General features: G+C 47.1%; 1 protein-coding gene across 1 annotated transcript; it reads right to left on the reverse strand.

The window, feature by feature from the left end:
• Nucleotides 1-8,052: 8,052 nt before the first annotated feature.
• On the reverse strand, nt 8,053-16,442 carry LOC132831304 (ATP synthase subunit f, mitochondrial-like). Its single transcript, XM_060849360.1, has 4 exons — nt 16,378-16,442; nt 12,221-12,328; nt 10,121-10,237; nt 8,053-8,179 (listed from the first exon to the last, which is right to left on the reverse strand). The coding sequence occupies exons 1-4, from the start codon at nt 16,391-16,393 to the stop codon at nt 8,151-8,153; spliced, it is 270 nt and encodes an 89-aa protein (XP_060705343.1). The 5' UTR covers nt 16,394-16,442; the 3' UTR covers nt 8,053-8,150.
• Nucleotides 16,443-17,151: the final 709 nt, after the last annotated feature.

Consider the following 17,151-nt stretch of genomic DNA (forward strand, 5'->3'; position numbering starts at 1 on the left):
AAAATGCTTCAAGGCTGCTACTATTGTTCCTGTGCTGAAGAAGCCTTCAGCGTCCTGTCTCAATGACTACTGCCCTATTGTGTTTACACCCATCATCACAAAGTGCTTTGAGAGGCTTGTGATGAGGCATATTAAGACCCTGCTGCCCCCTCTCACTGGACACCCTGCAGTACATCTATCAATCAAACTGCTCAACAGATTATGCCATTTCCACCATCCTCCACCTGGCTCTCACCCCCCTGGAGAAGGACAGCTATGTCAGATTATTGTTCATAGACTTCAGTTCTGCATTTAACACTATCATTCCTCAGCACCTGATTGATTGGAAAGCAGAGTCTGCTGGGCCTAAGTACCTCCCTTTGTGACTGGATCCTAGAACTTCCTGACTGGGAGACCTCAGTCAGCCTGGATTGGGAACAGCATCTCCAACACCATCTCACTGAGCACGGGGCCCCCCCAGGGCTGTGTGCTCAGTCCACTGCTGTTCACCCCGCTGACACACGACTGTGCAGCGATGCACAGCTCGAATCACATCATCAAGTTCGCTGATGACACGACTGTAGTGGGTCTCATCAGCAGGAATGACCAGTCAGCATACAGAGAGGAGGTGCAGTGGCTATCAGACTGGTGCAGAGCCAACAACCTGTCTCTGAATGTGGACAAGATGAAAGAGATGGTTGTTGACTTCAGGAGGGTATGGAGCGACCACTCTCTGCAGGACATCGACAGCTCCCCTGTGGAGATTGTGAAGAGCACCAAATTTCTTGGTGTCCACCTGGTGGAGAATCTCACCTGGTCCCTCAATACCAGCTCCATAGCCAAGGAAGCCCAGCAGCGTCTCTACTTTCTACATAGGCTGAGGAAAGCCCACCTCCCACCCCCCCCATCCTCACCACGTTCTGCAGAGGATTCACTGAGAGTACCCTGAGCTGCTGTGTCACTGCCTGGTTCAGGAATTGCCCCAGGATCGTAAGACCTTACAAAGGATAGTGAGGACGACTGAGAGGACCATTGTGGTCTCTCTCCCCTCCATTACAGACATTAACACCACACGCTGCATCTGAAAGGCTTAAGAGCATTGTGGAAGACCCACACAGCACTCACTCAAACTCTTTACCCCCATGCTCTCGCAGAATATACCAGAGCATTCGGTCTCTCACAGCCAGACTGTGCCCCAAGCCATTAGGCTCCTTCACGCAGTATGATCAGACTCTTTCCCATCTGAAATTCTTTGTACAACATCAAATTGCTGCTAGAAAAATGTCTATTATTTATCATTCTGCTATTACACTGTAACTTGCTTGGCACTTTATGCTGCGTATGAGTGGGTAGTTTGTGCTGTCCATGTAGCACCCTCTGTCCTGGAGGAACACTGCCTTGTTTTTACTGTATCAGTTGTATATGGTAGAAATGACAAACAAAAAGCCACTCTACTCGCTAAGGCTATAGTGGCTTCTCCTTAATGTTATGTTAACCTGTAGCACATCTCCAAAGAAAGTAGGACTTGAACTGAAACTCCTGGCCTGGAGGTGAGGACATGACCGTAGTATCACAAGAGCTATTTTCTGCTGCACCCTGTATTCCCAGCCAATATCCCATTCCAGTATTCCTGAATCATCTTAGCATCTGCAATCAGACTAGTATGGCTTTAGGCATCAGGCTGTTATGAATTGGCTTAATTATCCTCTGAAATGTCCAAGTCAGTTTGATCAAATTCATGATCAAAAACTTTCTGGTGATTATGTAGTCTGCAATATTTTGATAGCGCAGCTCTCCACAACCTTTAGGGGACAACTAGGGTGGGAGGGGTATGGCCCTAGGACAGAAGGCTACAGAGAAGAGGGGAAAGGTGAGCCCATTAAGGATTTAAACATAAATATGAGAAACTTATAATGAATGTTTATTTTCACCTGCTTGTGGAATCAGTATAACAGCCAAGGCCAGCATTTATTGAGCATCTCTAATTGCCCTGGAGAAAGTTCCTGTGAGCCACCTTCAATCACTGCTGTCTTTGTGAGGTACTGACAGCCAGTGCTGGTTGTGAGGGAGCTCCAGGATTTAGGAGTCAGTGATCATGAAGGGATGGTGATGTAGTGTCAAGTCAGGATTGTATGATTTGGAGGGGAACCTGTACACAATGATATTCCCTTTCATCAGCTGCTGTTGTCCTCTTAGACAGTACAGGTCCCAGGCTTGAGCTGTTGCAGTGCCATAACATCATAAGATGTAAAACAGAAGTGGCCATTTGGCCCATTGAACCTGCTCCATCATTCAATGTGAATATGGTTTATCTGGTAATCCTCACACCACTTTCCCACCAGCTGCCCCTTCACCCTTGATTCCCTTACTGAATTTAAAAATGCTTCTCAGAGGTTGAATATACTTAATGACCCAGCCTCAATGATTCCCTACAGGAAATAATTCCACAGTTCGATTACCCTCTGAGAAGGAATTCCTCTTCATTCTTTCTTTAAATGGGAAACCCCTTATTCTGAGATTATGCTCTCTAATTGAAATCCCCCCATGAGGGGAAACCACCTTTCTGTATTTACTCTGCAAGCCTCCAAATAATCTGCGATTTTAATCAGGTTGCCTCTCATTCTTCTAAATACCACTGATAGTTGGGGTAGCATTGCTGCCTCTCAGTGCCAAGAACCTGCGTTCAATTCAGTTCAGGTGACTGTCTGCCTGTGTGGGGTTTACTTGTTTTCCCTGTGTCTGTGTGCATTTCCTCCGGGTGCTCCAGTTTCCTTCCACTGTACAACGATGTGCGGGTTCAGTTGGATTGGCCATGCTAAATTGCCCATTGTGTCCAGGGTTGTGCAGACTATGTGGATTAACCATAGGGCATGCAGAGTTAAAGGGACAGTGTGTGTGTGTGTGTGTGTGTTGCGGGGGGGGCTACGTCTATGTAGAATGTTCTTCGGAGAGTTGATGTAGACTCAATGGGCTAAGTGTGTTGCTGGAAAAGCGCAGCAGGTCAGGCAGCATCCAAGGAACAGGAAATTCAAGTTTCGGGCATAAGCCCTTCATCAGGATTATTCCCTTTATGGAGTTCACATCCATAAGTCAGAAAAAAACATAGAGTCACACAGATGTACTGCACTGAAACAGACCCTTCGGTCCAACTCATCCATGTCGACAGATATCCTAAATTAATCTAGTCCTATTTTCTAGCACTAGGCCCATATCCCTCTAAACCCTTCCTATTCATATACCCATCCAGATGCCTTTTAAATGTTGTAATGCCCGAAACATCGAATTTCCTGTTCCTTGGATGCTGCCTGACCTGCTGCGCTTTTCCAGCAACACATTTTCAGCTCTGATCTCCAGCATCTGCAGACCTCACTTTCTCCTCAATGGGCTCAGTGGCCTGTTTCCATACTGTAGGGATTCTATGATTCTGAGTATAGGCCCAACCTTACTCTGTCACTCCTCTGAAGAAAATTCTTCTATACCTGGGATCAACCTAGTGAACCTTCTCTGGATTGCCTCCACTTGTCCTTCTATAAGGGCACCAGAACTGCTCCCAGTATTATATGATCTCACCCATACCTTGTATACGTTTAGCAAGACTTTCCTCTCTCAATGCTCCATTTCTTTGAAATAAACGTCAGTATCCTATTTGCCCCTCAATTACCCACTGAACATGGACATTTGGAATACTGTATGCAATTCTGGTCTCCCTGCTATAGGAAGGATGTTGCAAAACATGCAAGAGTGCAGAAAAGATTTAAAAGGATGTTGGTAGGGTTGGAGGATTTGAGCTATGGGAGAAGCTGAATGGGCTGCGGCTGTTTTCCTTGGAGTGTTGGAGGCTGAGTGACCTTATAGAGGTTTACAAAATCATGAGAGGTGTGGATAGGGGAAATAGATAAGGTCTTTCCCCTGGGGTGGGAGGAGACTAGAACTCGAGGGCATAGGTTTCGGGTGAGAGGGAAAGACGAAAAAGGAATCTAAGGGGCAACGTTTTCATGAAGACTGTGGTACATGGAATGAGCTGCCAGAGGAAGTGGTGGAGGCTGGTACAATTGCAACATTTAAAAGGCATCTGGATGGGTATATGAATAGGAAGGGTTTAGAGGGATATGGGCCAAGTGCTAGAAAATAGGACTAGATTAATTTAGGATATCTGTCGACATGGATGAGTTGGACCGAAGGGTCTGTTTCTGTGCAGTACATCTGTGTGACTCTATGTTTTTTCTGACTTATGGATGTGAACTCCCAGATCCCTTGCTCAGTAGCTTTCTGGAGTCTTTCTTCATTTAAATAACATTCTGCTCCATTCTTCCTGCCAAAGTGACACTTTCCCACATTATATTCCATCTGCCAAACTTTGCCCACTCGATTAACCGGTCTATATCCCTCCGTTGAGTCTTAGCGTCAATCTCACTACTTCCTTTCCCACCTATTTTAATACCATCTGCAAACTTGGCTACAGTACATTCACTTTGCTCATTAATATATTGTAAATAATTGTGGCACCAGCACTGAGCCCTGTGGCACTCCATTAACAACAGATTGCCATCCTGAAAGATATCCCCCTCATCCCAACTCTGTCTTCTGATAGTTAGCCAATATTCTTTGCATGCTATTGTACTACCTCCAACACCATGGGCTCTTATCTGATTAAGTAGTCTTAAATGTCGTACCTTATATAATGCCTTTTGGAAATGCAAATGTTAATAGTTGCTCGGTAGTATGGAAATTAAACACTGCCCAAAGGAGACCAAGAAGATGAAGTTTTTCATCTCCAACTCATCAGAACTAGGATGCAAGAAGCAAAGGGACACCCTTCTACACCGCATGCAAAGAGAGTGCTGGTTAGATGGGCCATCATTGACATGCAGAGGCAGCAAGAACAGTTACCTGTCAATCTTGATCCTCAGAATCGACCTGCCTGATCAAATTGGTCAGGATGCTGCCACAGAGATGCAGGAGCAATTAGCTGTCTCCAAAACGCTTCCTTTTTAAAGGAGTAACACACAGGTCATTCTGCTACAACACGCGTTTTGGTTAATGTGAATTCACTATAACATGATTGACAAATTGGGAACACTTTCTATAGTGTGAACTTTGAAAATGTGCGTTGTTATAATGCGATTCCAGCCCCATTAGTTTAAATGGTGATGCTATTGTGTGCTTTTCTTACAACACGGGTTGCACGAGAATGGAACTACCGTGTTATAGCAGAACCAACTGTATATGTATAAATTCCTAGCACTCTCATGGTATGATGGTAGTGTCCCTACTTCTGAACTAAGAGGCCTGGGTTCCAGTCCCATTTGCTGCAAGTTGATCAGGAATATATCTATATACCATTTTTTTAATATTGTCACAAAACAGGGCCTTCCATGTATATGTTGTTTCTGGCACTCTCACGCAGCCCCACTGATGACCTGAGAATGGCTTACAGCAAAACTCATGGCACGGTCTGGATTATTTAATGAATTATTTCCGAGCATAACCACTTCTCACGATGGATATAATCCTCAGGCTTGGCTGAGCACACTCAAATACCCAGTGCGAATGATCAATGGATGTGTTGTTTGAAAGATTCCATCAGTCATTGGGGCTTACAGTCTAGATACCTGGCATCACATTGGCACTGAAACACATGGCATTATTCAGTTGTGTGCTAGGTGAAGCACCTTTTTGGCTTGACTGCAGCATCTTGATCATGGAGAAAACCACTCGTGGGTTTACTACACTGCAGTAGCTTTTGACAGCTGGCTTCATCTGTTGTTCAAATGTTTCAGACACTTTGCCCCTCTCAGGTAATGAGATAGACCAGACACTAGTCAGAGTCTGAAGTGATAAATGAAGGCCATTTCTTGAGTTTTTGCAATCTACAAATGATGATGTGATCAACTATCTCCAAACTGACACAGGGTAGTTTTGGCATTGTCAAAATTGTCTGGTGCACCAATGGCTGTGGCACTATTCTCAAGGTCACCAATATGAATGATGTTCTAGCATGTGGGACTTTACTGATTCCAACATGTGTATTGGCCAATGAATGGAGGCTTTTGGTAGATGGTCAGTGAGGATCCATTTTCTGACTTCTCCACTAAAACATTGATGAATAGAGAGCTCGTTTGAATGCTCCAATGGTAAATCTGAGTACAGAAAGGCGTTTATTAAGTTTGTACAAGAAATTCTTTGCAGCTGTAGATTCAAATATTGCAAATAAGTCTAGGGGACATTTCCTGGATGCTGTCAGATCGGCGGAAGGGTCACTGGACTCAGTGTTAACCATATTTTTCTGGTCAGGTTGCTGCCAAACCTGTCGAGTATCTCCAACAATTAAAGTCCAGGGACTTGTCAGCTTTTAGTCCATTAGTCTCCCTGGTCCATTCTTCTGTAGTGAATTTTTTGGTCTTTATTTCCTCAGCTCCTTTTGATTATTTAGTATTTCCAGAATGTTACTACATCTACTATAGTGAAGACTATATTGAATTTATTCAATGCCTCTGCCATTTCCCGCTTATCCATTATTTCCCAAGCTCCACTCTCATATGTATTTCATATCATACCACACACTGTAACTATATTACATTGGTGGTGGAGAGTGGGAATATCTAAACTGCCGAATGGCATGCTATTTAACTTTACAATCTGCATGGTGTCAAGCTTCTAGATATTGTTGGAGCTGCATCTATGCAGGTAAATTTAGAGTATTCTTTCACACTTTTGTTTTGCAGGCTTTGAGTCATCAAAAGGGGAATTATTCACAACAGAGTTCCTGACTTTTGACCTTGGTTTGTGGCCAATAATGTACATATGACTGGTCTAATTTGGTTTGCAGTCAATCACCAGGGTGATGGTGGTGGTGGATCCAATGATAATGCCATTGAATGTCAATGTCATCTCTCTCATGGGAAATGGGCATTAGCACCTAAGAGCACAAATGTTACTCAACCCTTAGCCCAAGTCTGGCTGTATGTAAGTACAACCTGAAAATAGAACCAAAAAACATCATGCAATCCTGAGTGAACACTCCCATTTCTAACCTTTACTGAAGCAGTTGAAGGTGGTTGGCCCAGGACACTATCCTAAGGACCACCTGCAGTGATGTCCTGGAGCTGAGATGAGTGGTCTCCAACACCCACAACCACCTTCCTTTCTGCAAGGTACAACTCGAACCAAAGGAGATTTCTCCTCTACTCCAGCTACTCCAAATAAACCAGCACTCCACGATGCCACACTTGGTGGGACACTCAGGACATTGACCACTCTCAATCACTTTTGGAATTCTTTGGCTATCGGGTGTGGAGAAGGGGAGTGAGTCATAACCTCCTTGTCAATTATTTTCTTCTTGCCGAAGTGTATAATTTCACATTTTCCCACATTATATTCCATCTGTAAAGATTATACCCATTGTCTAAACACTCTGTACATTGTCATCACCACCACTTGCCTTCCCATCTTTTTATATCATTTGTAAAGCTGACTGTGGTACACCTTTCTCATCTAAGTCATTAATATGCACAATAAATAATTGTGGCCCCAGCACTGATCCCTGTGGCACACGAGTTATAGTTTGCCATCCTAAAAATGTCCGTGATTCCAACTGTGTTGTGGTTCTGTTCGCCGAGCTGGAAGTTTTTGCTGCAAACGTTTCGTTCCCTGGCTAAGGAACATCATCAGTGCTATTGGAGCCTCCTGAGAACTGTCCAACTGTCTCCTGTTAGTTAAGTCAAGGTTCTATCCATGTTCACGTTATTCCCAGGAACTCTTATGATAAGTAGCCTTGAACGCAACACCTTATTAAACACTTTGGAAATCCAAACTTATTACATCTACTGATTACCCTTTATCACACTTGTTACCTGTTCAAAGAATTTTAATACATTTGTCAGACATGATTTCCCCTTCAGAAAGCCATGTTGACTTTGCTTGATCCTGTGTTTCTAAGCGCACTGTTATTCCATCCTTCATAATAGATACCAGCATTTTTCTGATGACAGATGCTCTGCTCAGTTCATATCGTACCTGCACTTGGGAATATTCAGTCACAATACAAAGTATAGAAGCCAAAAGAATGAACAATTCAGCACTGAAACTGGTTCTGATTTTATTTTTCATGATTCTAACTTGAACACTCGTCTCAAATTCCATAAATATAGCGAGTGGAACATAGCAGCAGTTCAATGGTACTTCCTCCATCGCTCGTGCTCTGAGTGGGAAATAAAATTACAAGCAGTCAAAGGAAAGTTAAAACAATTGATTGTGGAAAGCATATGACTTATAGCAACAATACATTAGTTCCTACAGCACCTTTCACAACTGATAGTGCAGCCCAAAGTGTTTTACTTCAAATCAAAGAACTCAATTGGCTGTAAAGTGACTATTACATAAAAACTTAGCAACAAACAACAAATTCCAACACAGCCAGCTCTTACAAACAGCAACGCATTAATGACTAAAATCACACTTTCACTGATGGAGATTGAGTATCAAATACTGACATAGACATTGGGGCATGCATCTTCCTGTTCTTTATAAATCACACCAGGAGAGTTCTTTGTCCACCCAAGATGGCACACCGGACCTGGTTTTAAGGTTCCGGTCAAAAGACAGCACCTTCAGCCTGCAGCACTCCTCCAGTTCTGCACTGGATGTCAGACTGAATTATGCAGACCAGTTTCTGGAGGGGAACCTGAACCCACAAATCTTCTGACTAAGAGTTCATCCTCATTCACTACAAAAGGTCCTCATGGTAGGATGTTCCTGTATGACCTTAACACTACATTCTGGTTGGCTGCAGGTCATCTCAGAGTCAGGCAGATGCACAGCACAGAAACAGACCCTTTGGTCCAACTCATCCATACCAACCAGATATCCTAATTAATCTAGTCCCATTTGCCAGCATTTGGCCCATATCCCTCTAAACCCTTCCCATTCATCTACCCATCCAGATGTCTTTTAAATGTTGTAATTGTACCAGCCTCCACCACTTTCTCTGGCACCTCATCCCATACACATACCACTCTCTGCATGCAAACGTTACCCCTCAGGTCTCTTTTAAATCTTTCCCCTCTCACCTTAAACTTATGCCCTCTAGTTCTGGACTCCCCCACCCCAGGGAAAGGCCCTTGGCTATTCACCCTATCCATGCCCCTCATGATTTTATAAACCTCTATAAGGTCACCCCTCAGGTTCCAATGCTCCAAGGAACATAGCCCCAGCCTGTTCAGCCTCTCCCTCAAACCCTAGCAACACACTTATAAAAATCAGCACCTGCCCATGTAAATTGGAGTAATTAGGGAATGACTGAAATGCCAAATACAACACCAGCAAGTGCTGCATTAATGCTACCTTCAGCAGACCATTGTATCATAGCATTCAAGGATGCGGGACAAGTGCAGGAAATTGGGATTAACACACTGTGGGAGTTATGATAGTGCAGACTCAACGGGCACGTGCTGGCAAGGCCAGGAATTTTGTTGCCCTGGAAGTTGGCAGTAAGCCATCTTCCTGAAGCACCGTGGTCCGTGTGGCGCTGGACCAGGAGCTCCAAAGTGCTTTTCGGACAGTGTGAAGGAAAGACTGGAATCAATTGCCCACTCCTTAGATACTCTGATCATCCGACCAGCTCAACGAAGAGTTGGAATAAACTCTGTTCCCCATTCTTCCTTGAAAAATACACTATTTAAACAATAGACAATAGGTGCAGGAGTAGGCCATTCAGCCCTTCGAGCCTGCATCGCCATTCAATATGATCACAGCTGATCATTCCTAATCATATCCGCTTCCTGCCTTATCTCCATGACCCTTGATTCCACTATCTTTGAGAGCTCTATCCAACTCTTTCTTAAATGAATCCAGAGACTGGGCCTCCACCGCCCTCTGGGGCAGAGCATTCCACACAGCCACCACTCTCTGGGTGAAGAAGTTTCTCCTCATCTCTGTCCTAAATGGTCTACCCCGTATTTTAAACTGTCCAAAGTACATTGCAAAACATTTCAAACTGGACATACTAGAAAGTGCACTAACATTTCATCTTCCTCCATGCGGCATATTGTACACCTTGGTACTTCGGTATAGCTGCAATGTGTGTGGCATTTACTCTCATACATTCAATGACAAACATCCAGCCCCAGGGGGCTCCACTTACTGAGGTGATCGTACTCCCAGATGTAACTGAGCAGAACATAACCAGTCAGCAACATGGCAATTCCCCCAATGCCACCTCGCTTCACATTAATGTACTTATTGTAGTATCGGTCGTGGCCTGGTGAGAAACAGAGAGAGAGAGAAAGAGAGAGAGCGCAGTTAAAACAGTCAGTAGCACCTCGTCCTTCTGGGAACGTGGCTTTGTACAAGAGGTGTAGTGGACAGCAAAGGAGGTTACCTCAGATTACATCAGGATCCTGATCAGATGGGCCAATGGGCTGAGAAGTGGCAGATGGGGTTTAATTTAGAAAAATGTGAGGTGCTGTATTTTGGGAAAGCAAATCTTAGCAGAACTCATACACTTAATGCTAAGGTATTTGGGTGTGTTGCTGAACAAATAGATCTTGGAGTGCAGATTCATAGCTCCTTGAAAGTAAAGTTGCAGGTAGATAAGATAGTGAAGGTGGCTTTGGTATGCTTTCCTTTATCGGTCAGAGTATTGAGTACAGGAGTTGGGAGGTCATGTTGTGGCTGTACAGGACATTGGTTAGGCCACTGTTGGAATACTGTGCGCAATTCTGGTCTCCTTCATATCAGAAAGATGTTGTGAAACTTGAAAAGGTTCAGAAAAGATTATCAAAGATGTTGCTAGGATTGGAGGATTTGAACTATAGGGAGAGGCTGAACAGGGGCTGTTTTCCCTGGAGCATCGGAGGTTGAGGAGTGACCTTATAGAGGTTTACAAAATCATGAGGGGCATGGATAGGATAAATAAACAAAGTCTTTTCCCTGGGCTCGGGAAGTCCAGAACTCGAGGGCATAGGTTTAGGGTGAGAGGGGAAAGATATAAAAGAGACCTAAGGGGCAACTTTTTCACTCAGTGGGTGGTACGTGTATGGAATGAGCTGCCAGAGGAAGTGGTGGAGGCTGGTACAATTGCAACATTTAAGAGGCATCTGGATGGGTATATGAATAGGAAGGGTTTGGAGGGATATGAGCCGGGTGCTGGCAGGTGGGACTAGATTGGGTTGGGATATCTGGTCAGCATGGATGGGTTGGACCAAAGGGTCTGTTTCCATGCTGTACATCTCTATGACTCTAATTTAAAAATCCAAAGAGGATTCAACAAATGCATTAAGAGCAATTAGGCCTCTTAATGATCTATGTGGCCATCGACGTGTGGAACTACAAGACGATGGCGAGATACTAAATGAATATTTCAAGACACGGACTCCAGCAAGAGAAAAAGAGAAAAAATTAGGCAGATGAAAGGATGGTTGAGAGTAAGTCAGGGGAAGGAGAAAAGCTGGTATTAGGGATAGGGAGGTGGTGAAAATGGGAGCTGGCTGTTTTAAGCAGCTCATGTCCAGACAGAGCTTGTGGTGGGTATATTTGCTAGATTCTCCCTCTAATTTTCCATTTTTTTTTCTCCCTTAAGATTATGTCACCTTTTTGCTGTCCTCAGCAGACCACGATATCATAACATTCAAGGATATGGGACAAGTGCAGGAAATTGGGATTAGCGCATCTTTAGTGGAAGTTATGATGATGCAGACTGCGCTGTATAAATCTCTGAATTCATGGACAAGCCACAGAGGCGTGCGTGCACAGGTAAACGTGTACAGGGCAATACATCCAGGAGAACCATTGTGTCCTACCCTCAACAATCTCAAGCAACTAAAGTAAAAGCAAAACATGTTTTATTTCTGATCTCCAGCATCCACTAAGTGCTGCAGAAACTAAGGTGGGCAGAATCTATGGAGAGAAATAGAGTTAATGTTTCAAGTCTAACACGACACCCTTCAGAGCTGTTCCAAAGAAGAATCGTACTGGATCCAAGATGTTAACTCTGTTTTTCTCTCTCCAGATGCTGCCCATAACCTGGTGAGTTTCTCCAGTGCTTGGTGTGTTTATTATAGCTAAAACAAGGTTCTGTTGAACCTCACAATTAACCAAAGTTCAGTTGCGGAACTTTGGTTATGGCAAATAGCCTCCAGGGAACTAACGAACTGATACAAAGCCTGATTAAAGAATGCTTCAAATGTTTCCAATATAATTTACTTGCCAATTATTTGCAGATTCGGCTAGATTATAACCTTACCTCTACGCAAAGCCCCAATAACGCCATTGGGTGTGAAATCTCGTCCAGTGATCCATCGGGACAGCTCCCCTAGCTTCACATTCATCAGAGGTTTCTCTGCAACTGGGACTGCCAACATTAAAAAAACCAATAGGAAGGCAGTGTCAGGGGTGAGGGAGATACGAGGAGAACTGATAATACAATCTTATGTATTTGTTTATGTGAGCCACAGGACAGGCTAGCCTTTGATGCACATCCCTAAAACTGAATGTCTGCTCAGTCATTTCAGAGGGTGGATAGAGCCAACCATATCACCACACCTGGAGTCACGTGTAGGTCATACTAGATAAGGGGAGCTGACTTCCTTCCCTGCAGGACATTAGTGAACCACATGGGCTTAGATGATAACAGTCACCATGGTTACCATTATCAAGGCCAGCTTTATATTGCTGATTTATTAACTGAGTTTAAATTCCATCCCTTTTCATGTTGCAAGTTGAGACCATGTCCCCACAGCATTAGCCTGGGCCTCAACATTATAAAACAGTAGTCACCATCATCCCAGAGGACCGGTGCTTATTTAAGCCGAGAGTCACCACATCTCAAAGAGGGGCAAGGTTGAGAAGAAGGGACCTACATTTTAACCTCAGCCAGTGCAGGAATCAAACCCACACCGTTGTTACAAACCAGCCATCCAGCCAACTGAGCTGCATCCCATCCGGAATAAAAGCGATTAGATTTAGATTTGCTGACAGTTCATTCTAAACCCAACAGGCCAGTTCCCAAAACCCTGAATCTCTCAGATTGCCAGTAGCAACTAAAAACCAGACTAACTGGGTAAGCATAGTTAAAAATCACACACCACCAGATTATAGTCAAACAGGTTTATTTGGAAGCACTAGCTTTCTGAGCGCTGCTCCATCATCAGGTAGTTCAAAGCAGTGCTCCGAAAGCTCGTGATTCTAAATAAACCTGTTGGACTATAACCTGGTGGGTGACATGAGATTTTTAACTTTGCCCACCACAGTCCAACACCAGCACCTCCACATCACAGATAAACAGAGTATCCCAATCCTACACTCTGGGACATTCCGCTCCCTCTGACCCCTCCCAACACACCCTACCCCAGTTCACTCTGTTCCAGACCCTCGGAGGTCGACACCAACAACTCCCAGTGGAATCTGTTCAAATCCTCCGTCGCCACCTCCCTGGTTACACTGTATCCCCCTCACCCTGGTTACACTGTATCCCCCTCTCTCCCCACTGCCTCGCTCTGGTTACATTGTATCCCCTCCCTCTGGTTACACCATATCCCCTCTCTTCCTCCCCCCTATGATTACACTGTAGCCCCCCTCTCTCAGGTTACACTGTATGCCCTCACCCCCTTTCTCTCTCTGGTTACACTATACCCTCTCTCTTCCTGCCCCCCTACCGCCCTCTCTCTGGTTACACTGTATCCCCTCCCTTTCTCTGTCTCTGGTTAGATTCTATCCCCTCTCCCCCTCACTCTGGTTACACTGCATCCCTCCCCCTCACGCTGGTTACACTGCATCCCCTCCCCCTCACGCTGGTTACACTGCATCCCCTCCCCCTCACGCTGGTTACACTGTATCCCCTCCCTTTCTCTGTCTCTGTCTCTGGTTACACTATCGCCTCTCCCCCTCCCCCTGGTTACACTGTATCGCCTCTCCCCCTCCCCCTGGTTACACTGTATCGCCTCTCCCCCTCCCCCTGGTTACACTGTATCCCCACCCCCTCACTCTGGTTACACTGTATCCCCTCCCTTTCTGTCTCTGTCTCTGGTTACATTGTATCCCCTCTTCCCCCTCCCCCTCACTCTGGTTACACTGCATCCCCCCTCCCCCTCACTCTGGTTACACTGCATCCCCCCTCCCCCTCACTCTGGTTACACTGCATCCCCTCTCCCTGGTTACACTGCATCCCCTCTCCCCCTCCCCCCCTCTCTGGTTACACTGCATCCCCTCTCCCCCTCCCCCTCTCTCTGGTTACACTGCATCCCCTCTCCCCCTCCCCCTCACTCTGGTTACACTGCATCCCCCCTCCCCCTCCCCCTCACTCTGGTTACACTGCATCCCCTCCCCCTCACGCTGGTTACACTGCATCCCCTCCCCCTCACGCTGGTTACACTGTATCCCCTCCCTTTCTCTGTCTCTGTCTCTGGTTACACTATCGCCTCTCCCCCTCCCCCTGGTTACACTGTATCGCCTCTCCCCCTCCCCCTGGTTACACTGTATCGCCTCTCCCCCTCCCCCTGGTTACACTGTATCCCCACCCCCTCACTCTGGTTACACTGTATCCCCTCCCTTTCTGTCTCTGTCTCTGGTTACATTGTATCCCCTCTTCCCCCTCCCCCTCACTCTGGTTACACTGCATCCCCCCTCCCCCTCACTCTGGTTACACTGCATCCCCCCTCCCCCTCACTCTGGTTACACTGCATCCCCTCTCCCTGGTTACACTGCATCCCCTCTCCCCCTCCCCCCCTCTCTGGTTACACTGCATCCCCTCTCCCCCTCCCCCTCTCTCTGGTTACACTGCATCCCCTCTCCCCCTCCCCCTCTCTCTGGTTACACTGCATCCCCTCTCCCCCTCCCCCTCACTCTGGTTACACTGCATCCCCCCTCCCCCTCCCCCTCACTCTGGTTACACTGCATCCCCCCTCCCCCTCCCCCTCACTCTGGTTACACTGCATCCCCCCTCCCCCTCACTCTGGTTACACTGCATCCCCCCTCCCCCTCCCCCTCACTCTGGTTACACTGCATCCCCCCTCCCCCTCACTCTGGTTACACTGCATCCCCCCTCCCCCTCCCCCTCACTCTGGTTACACTGTATCCCCCCCTCCCCCTCCCTCTCACTCTCGTTACACTGTATCCCCCCTCCCCCACCCCCTCCCCCTGGTTACACTGTATCCCCTCTCCCCCTCCCCCTGGTTACACTGTATCCCCTCTCCCCCTGGTTACACTGTATCCCCTCTCTCCCTGGTTACACTGTATCCCCTCTCTCCCTGGTTACACTGTATCCCCTCTCCCCCTCACTCTCGTTACACTGTATCCCCTCTCCCCCTCACTCTCGTTACACTGTATCCCCTCTCCCCCTCCCCCTCACTCTGGTTACACTGTATCCCCTCTCCCCCTCCCCCTCACTCTCGTTACACTGCATCCCCCCTCCCCCTCACTCTGGTTACACTGCATCCCCCCTCCCCCTCCCCCTCACTCTGGTTACACTGCATCCCCCCTCCCCCTCACTCTGGTTACACTGCATCCCCCCTCCCCCTCCCCCTCACTCTGGTTACACTGTATCCCCCCCTCCCCCTCCCTCTCACTCTCGTTACACTGTATCCCCCCTCCCCCTCCCCCTGGTTACACTGTATCCCCTCTCCCCCTCCCCCTGGTTACACTGTATCCCCTCTCCCCCTGGTTACACTGTATCCCCTCTCTCCCTGGTTACACTGTATCCCCTCTCCCCCTCACTCTCGTTACACTGTATCCCCTCTCCCCCTCACTCTCGTTACACTGTATCCCCTCTCCCCCTCCCCCTCACTCTGGTTACACTGTATCCCCTCTCCCCCTCCCCCTCACTCTCGTTACACTGCATCCCCCCTCCCCCTCACTCTGGTTACACTGCATCTCCCCCTCCCCCTCACTCTGGTTACACTGCATCCCCCCTCACTCTGGTTACACTGCATCCCCCCTCCCCCTCACTCTGGTTACACTGCATCCCCCCTCCCCCTCACTCTGGTTACACTGTATCCCCCCCTCCCACTCTCGTTACACTGTATCCCCCCTCCCCCCCCCCCTCCCCCTGGTTACACTGTATCCCCTCTCCCCCTGGTTACACTGTATCCCCTCTCCCCCTCACTCTCGTTACACTGTATCCCCTCTCCCTCTCCCCCTCCCCCTCGTTACACTGTATCCCCTCCCCCTCGTTACACTGTATCCCCTCCCCCTCGTTACACTGTATCCCCCCTCCCCCTCCCCCTCACTCTCACTCTCGTTACACTGTATCCCCTCTCCCTCTCCCCCTCCCCCTCGTTACACTGTATCCCCTCCCCCTCGTTACACTGTATCCCCCCTCCCCCTCACTCTCACTCTCACTCTCGTTACACTGTATCCCCTCCCTCTCTCTGGTTACATTGTATCCCGGGCCCGCTCGAGCCTGACCTGGTCTGTCCGCCATCTTCCAATTCCCTGTGACGTCACCTGACTGACAGCCGCCTCCTCCAATAGTATTCCTGCCTCTGAACTACCGGTGCCGTGTCCGACCAATCAGCATCGAAGCACCCCTCTCAGGGTGAACTCAAGGTTAATTTTCTTTTATTTTCCGGAGTTCACAAAGTAACTCACATTAAAATAAAACATCTCCATGGTTTCAGAAAGGCGTTTTTTTTTTAATTGCATCAGCTCATTTTGGCAGGGCACGTTTGAAGCGGGAGGGGGTGAAGATGTGCATTTCTATAGCGCCGTTGGCAACCTCAGGCAATTGGCTATTTTGTTTGAGGATCAGAGTGTTGCTGGAAAAGCACAGCAGGTCAGGCAGCATCCAAGGAGCAGGAAAATCGACATTCCGGGCAAAAGCCCTTCATCAGGAATATTTTGTTTAAGGGGTACTGTTAGCTTCGGTGTGCCCAGCAACGTCTCACGAACAGCAGCAATATAATAACCAGATAGTCTGTTTCATTGGGTAAATATTGCCCAGGACAATTGCTCTGCATTCAAAGTAGTGGGCTCTGTGTAGACGGAAGGCTCAGGTACATATCTCATTCTAAAGACCGCATCTCCAACAGACCAGCAGTGGCTCAGTCTCACACCGACCTCTGGCTTTTAGCTGGGAGAGAGAGTGCAAGCAATGTTGAAAACAAGACACACAAAATAGTATCGGAAACTCTGCAGTGTGGAAGCAGGCCACAGTCTACACTGACCCTTTGAAGAGCATCA

This window comes from Hemiscyllium ocellatum, chromosome 33 (genome assembly GCF_020745735.1).
Source record: "Hemiscyllium ocellatum isolate sHemOce1 chromosome 33, sHemOce1.pat.X.cur, whole genome shotgun sequence".
In the NCBI taxonomy this organism is placed as follows: Eukaryota; Metazoa; Chordata; class Chondrichthyes; order Orectolobiformes; family Hemiscylliidae; genus Hemiscyllium; species Hemiscyllium ocellatum.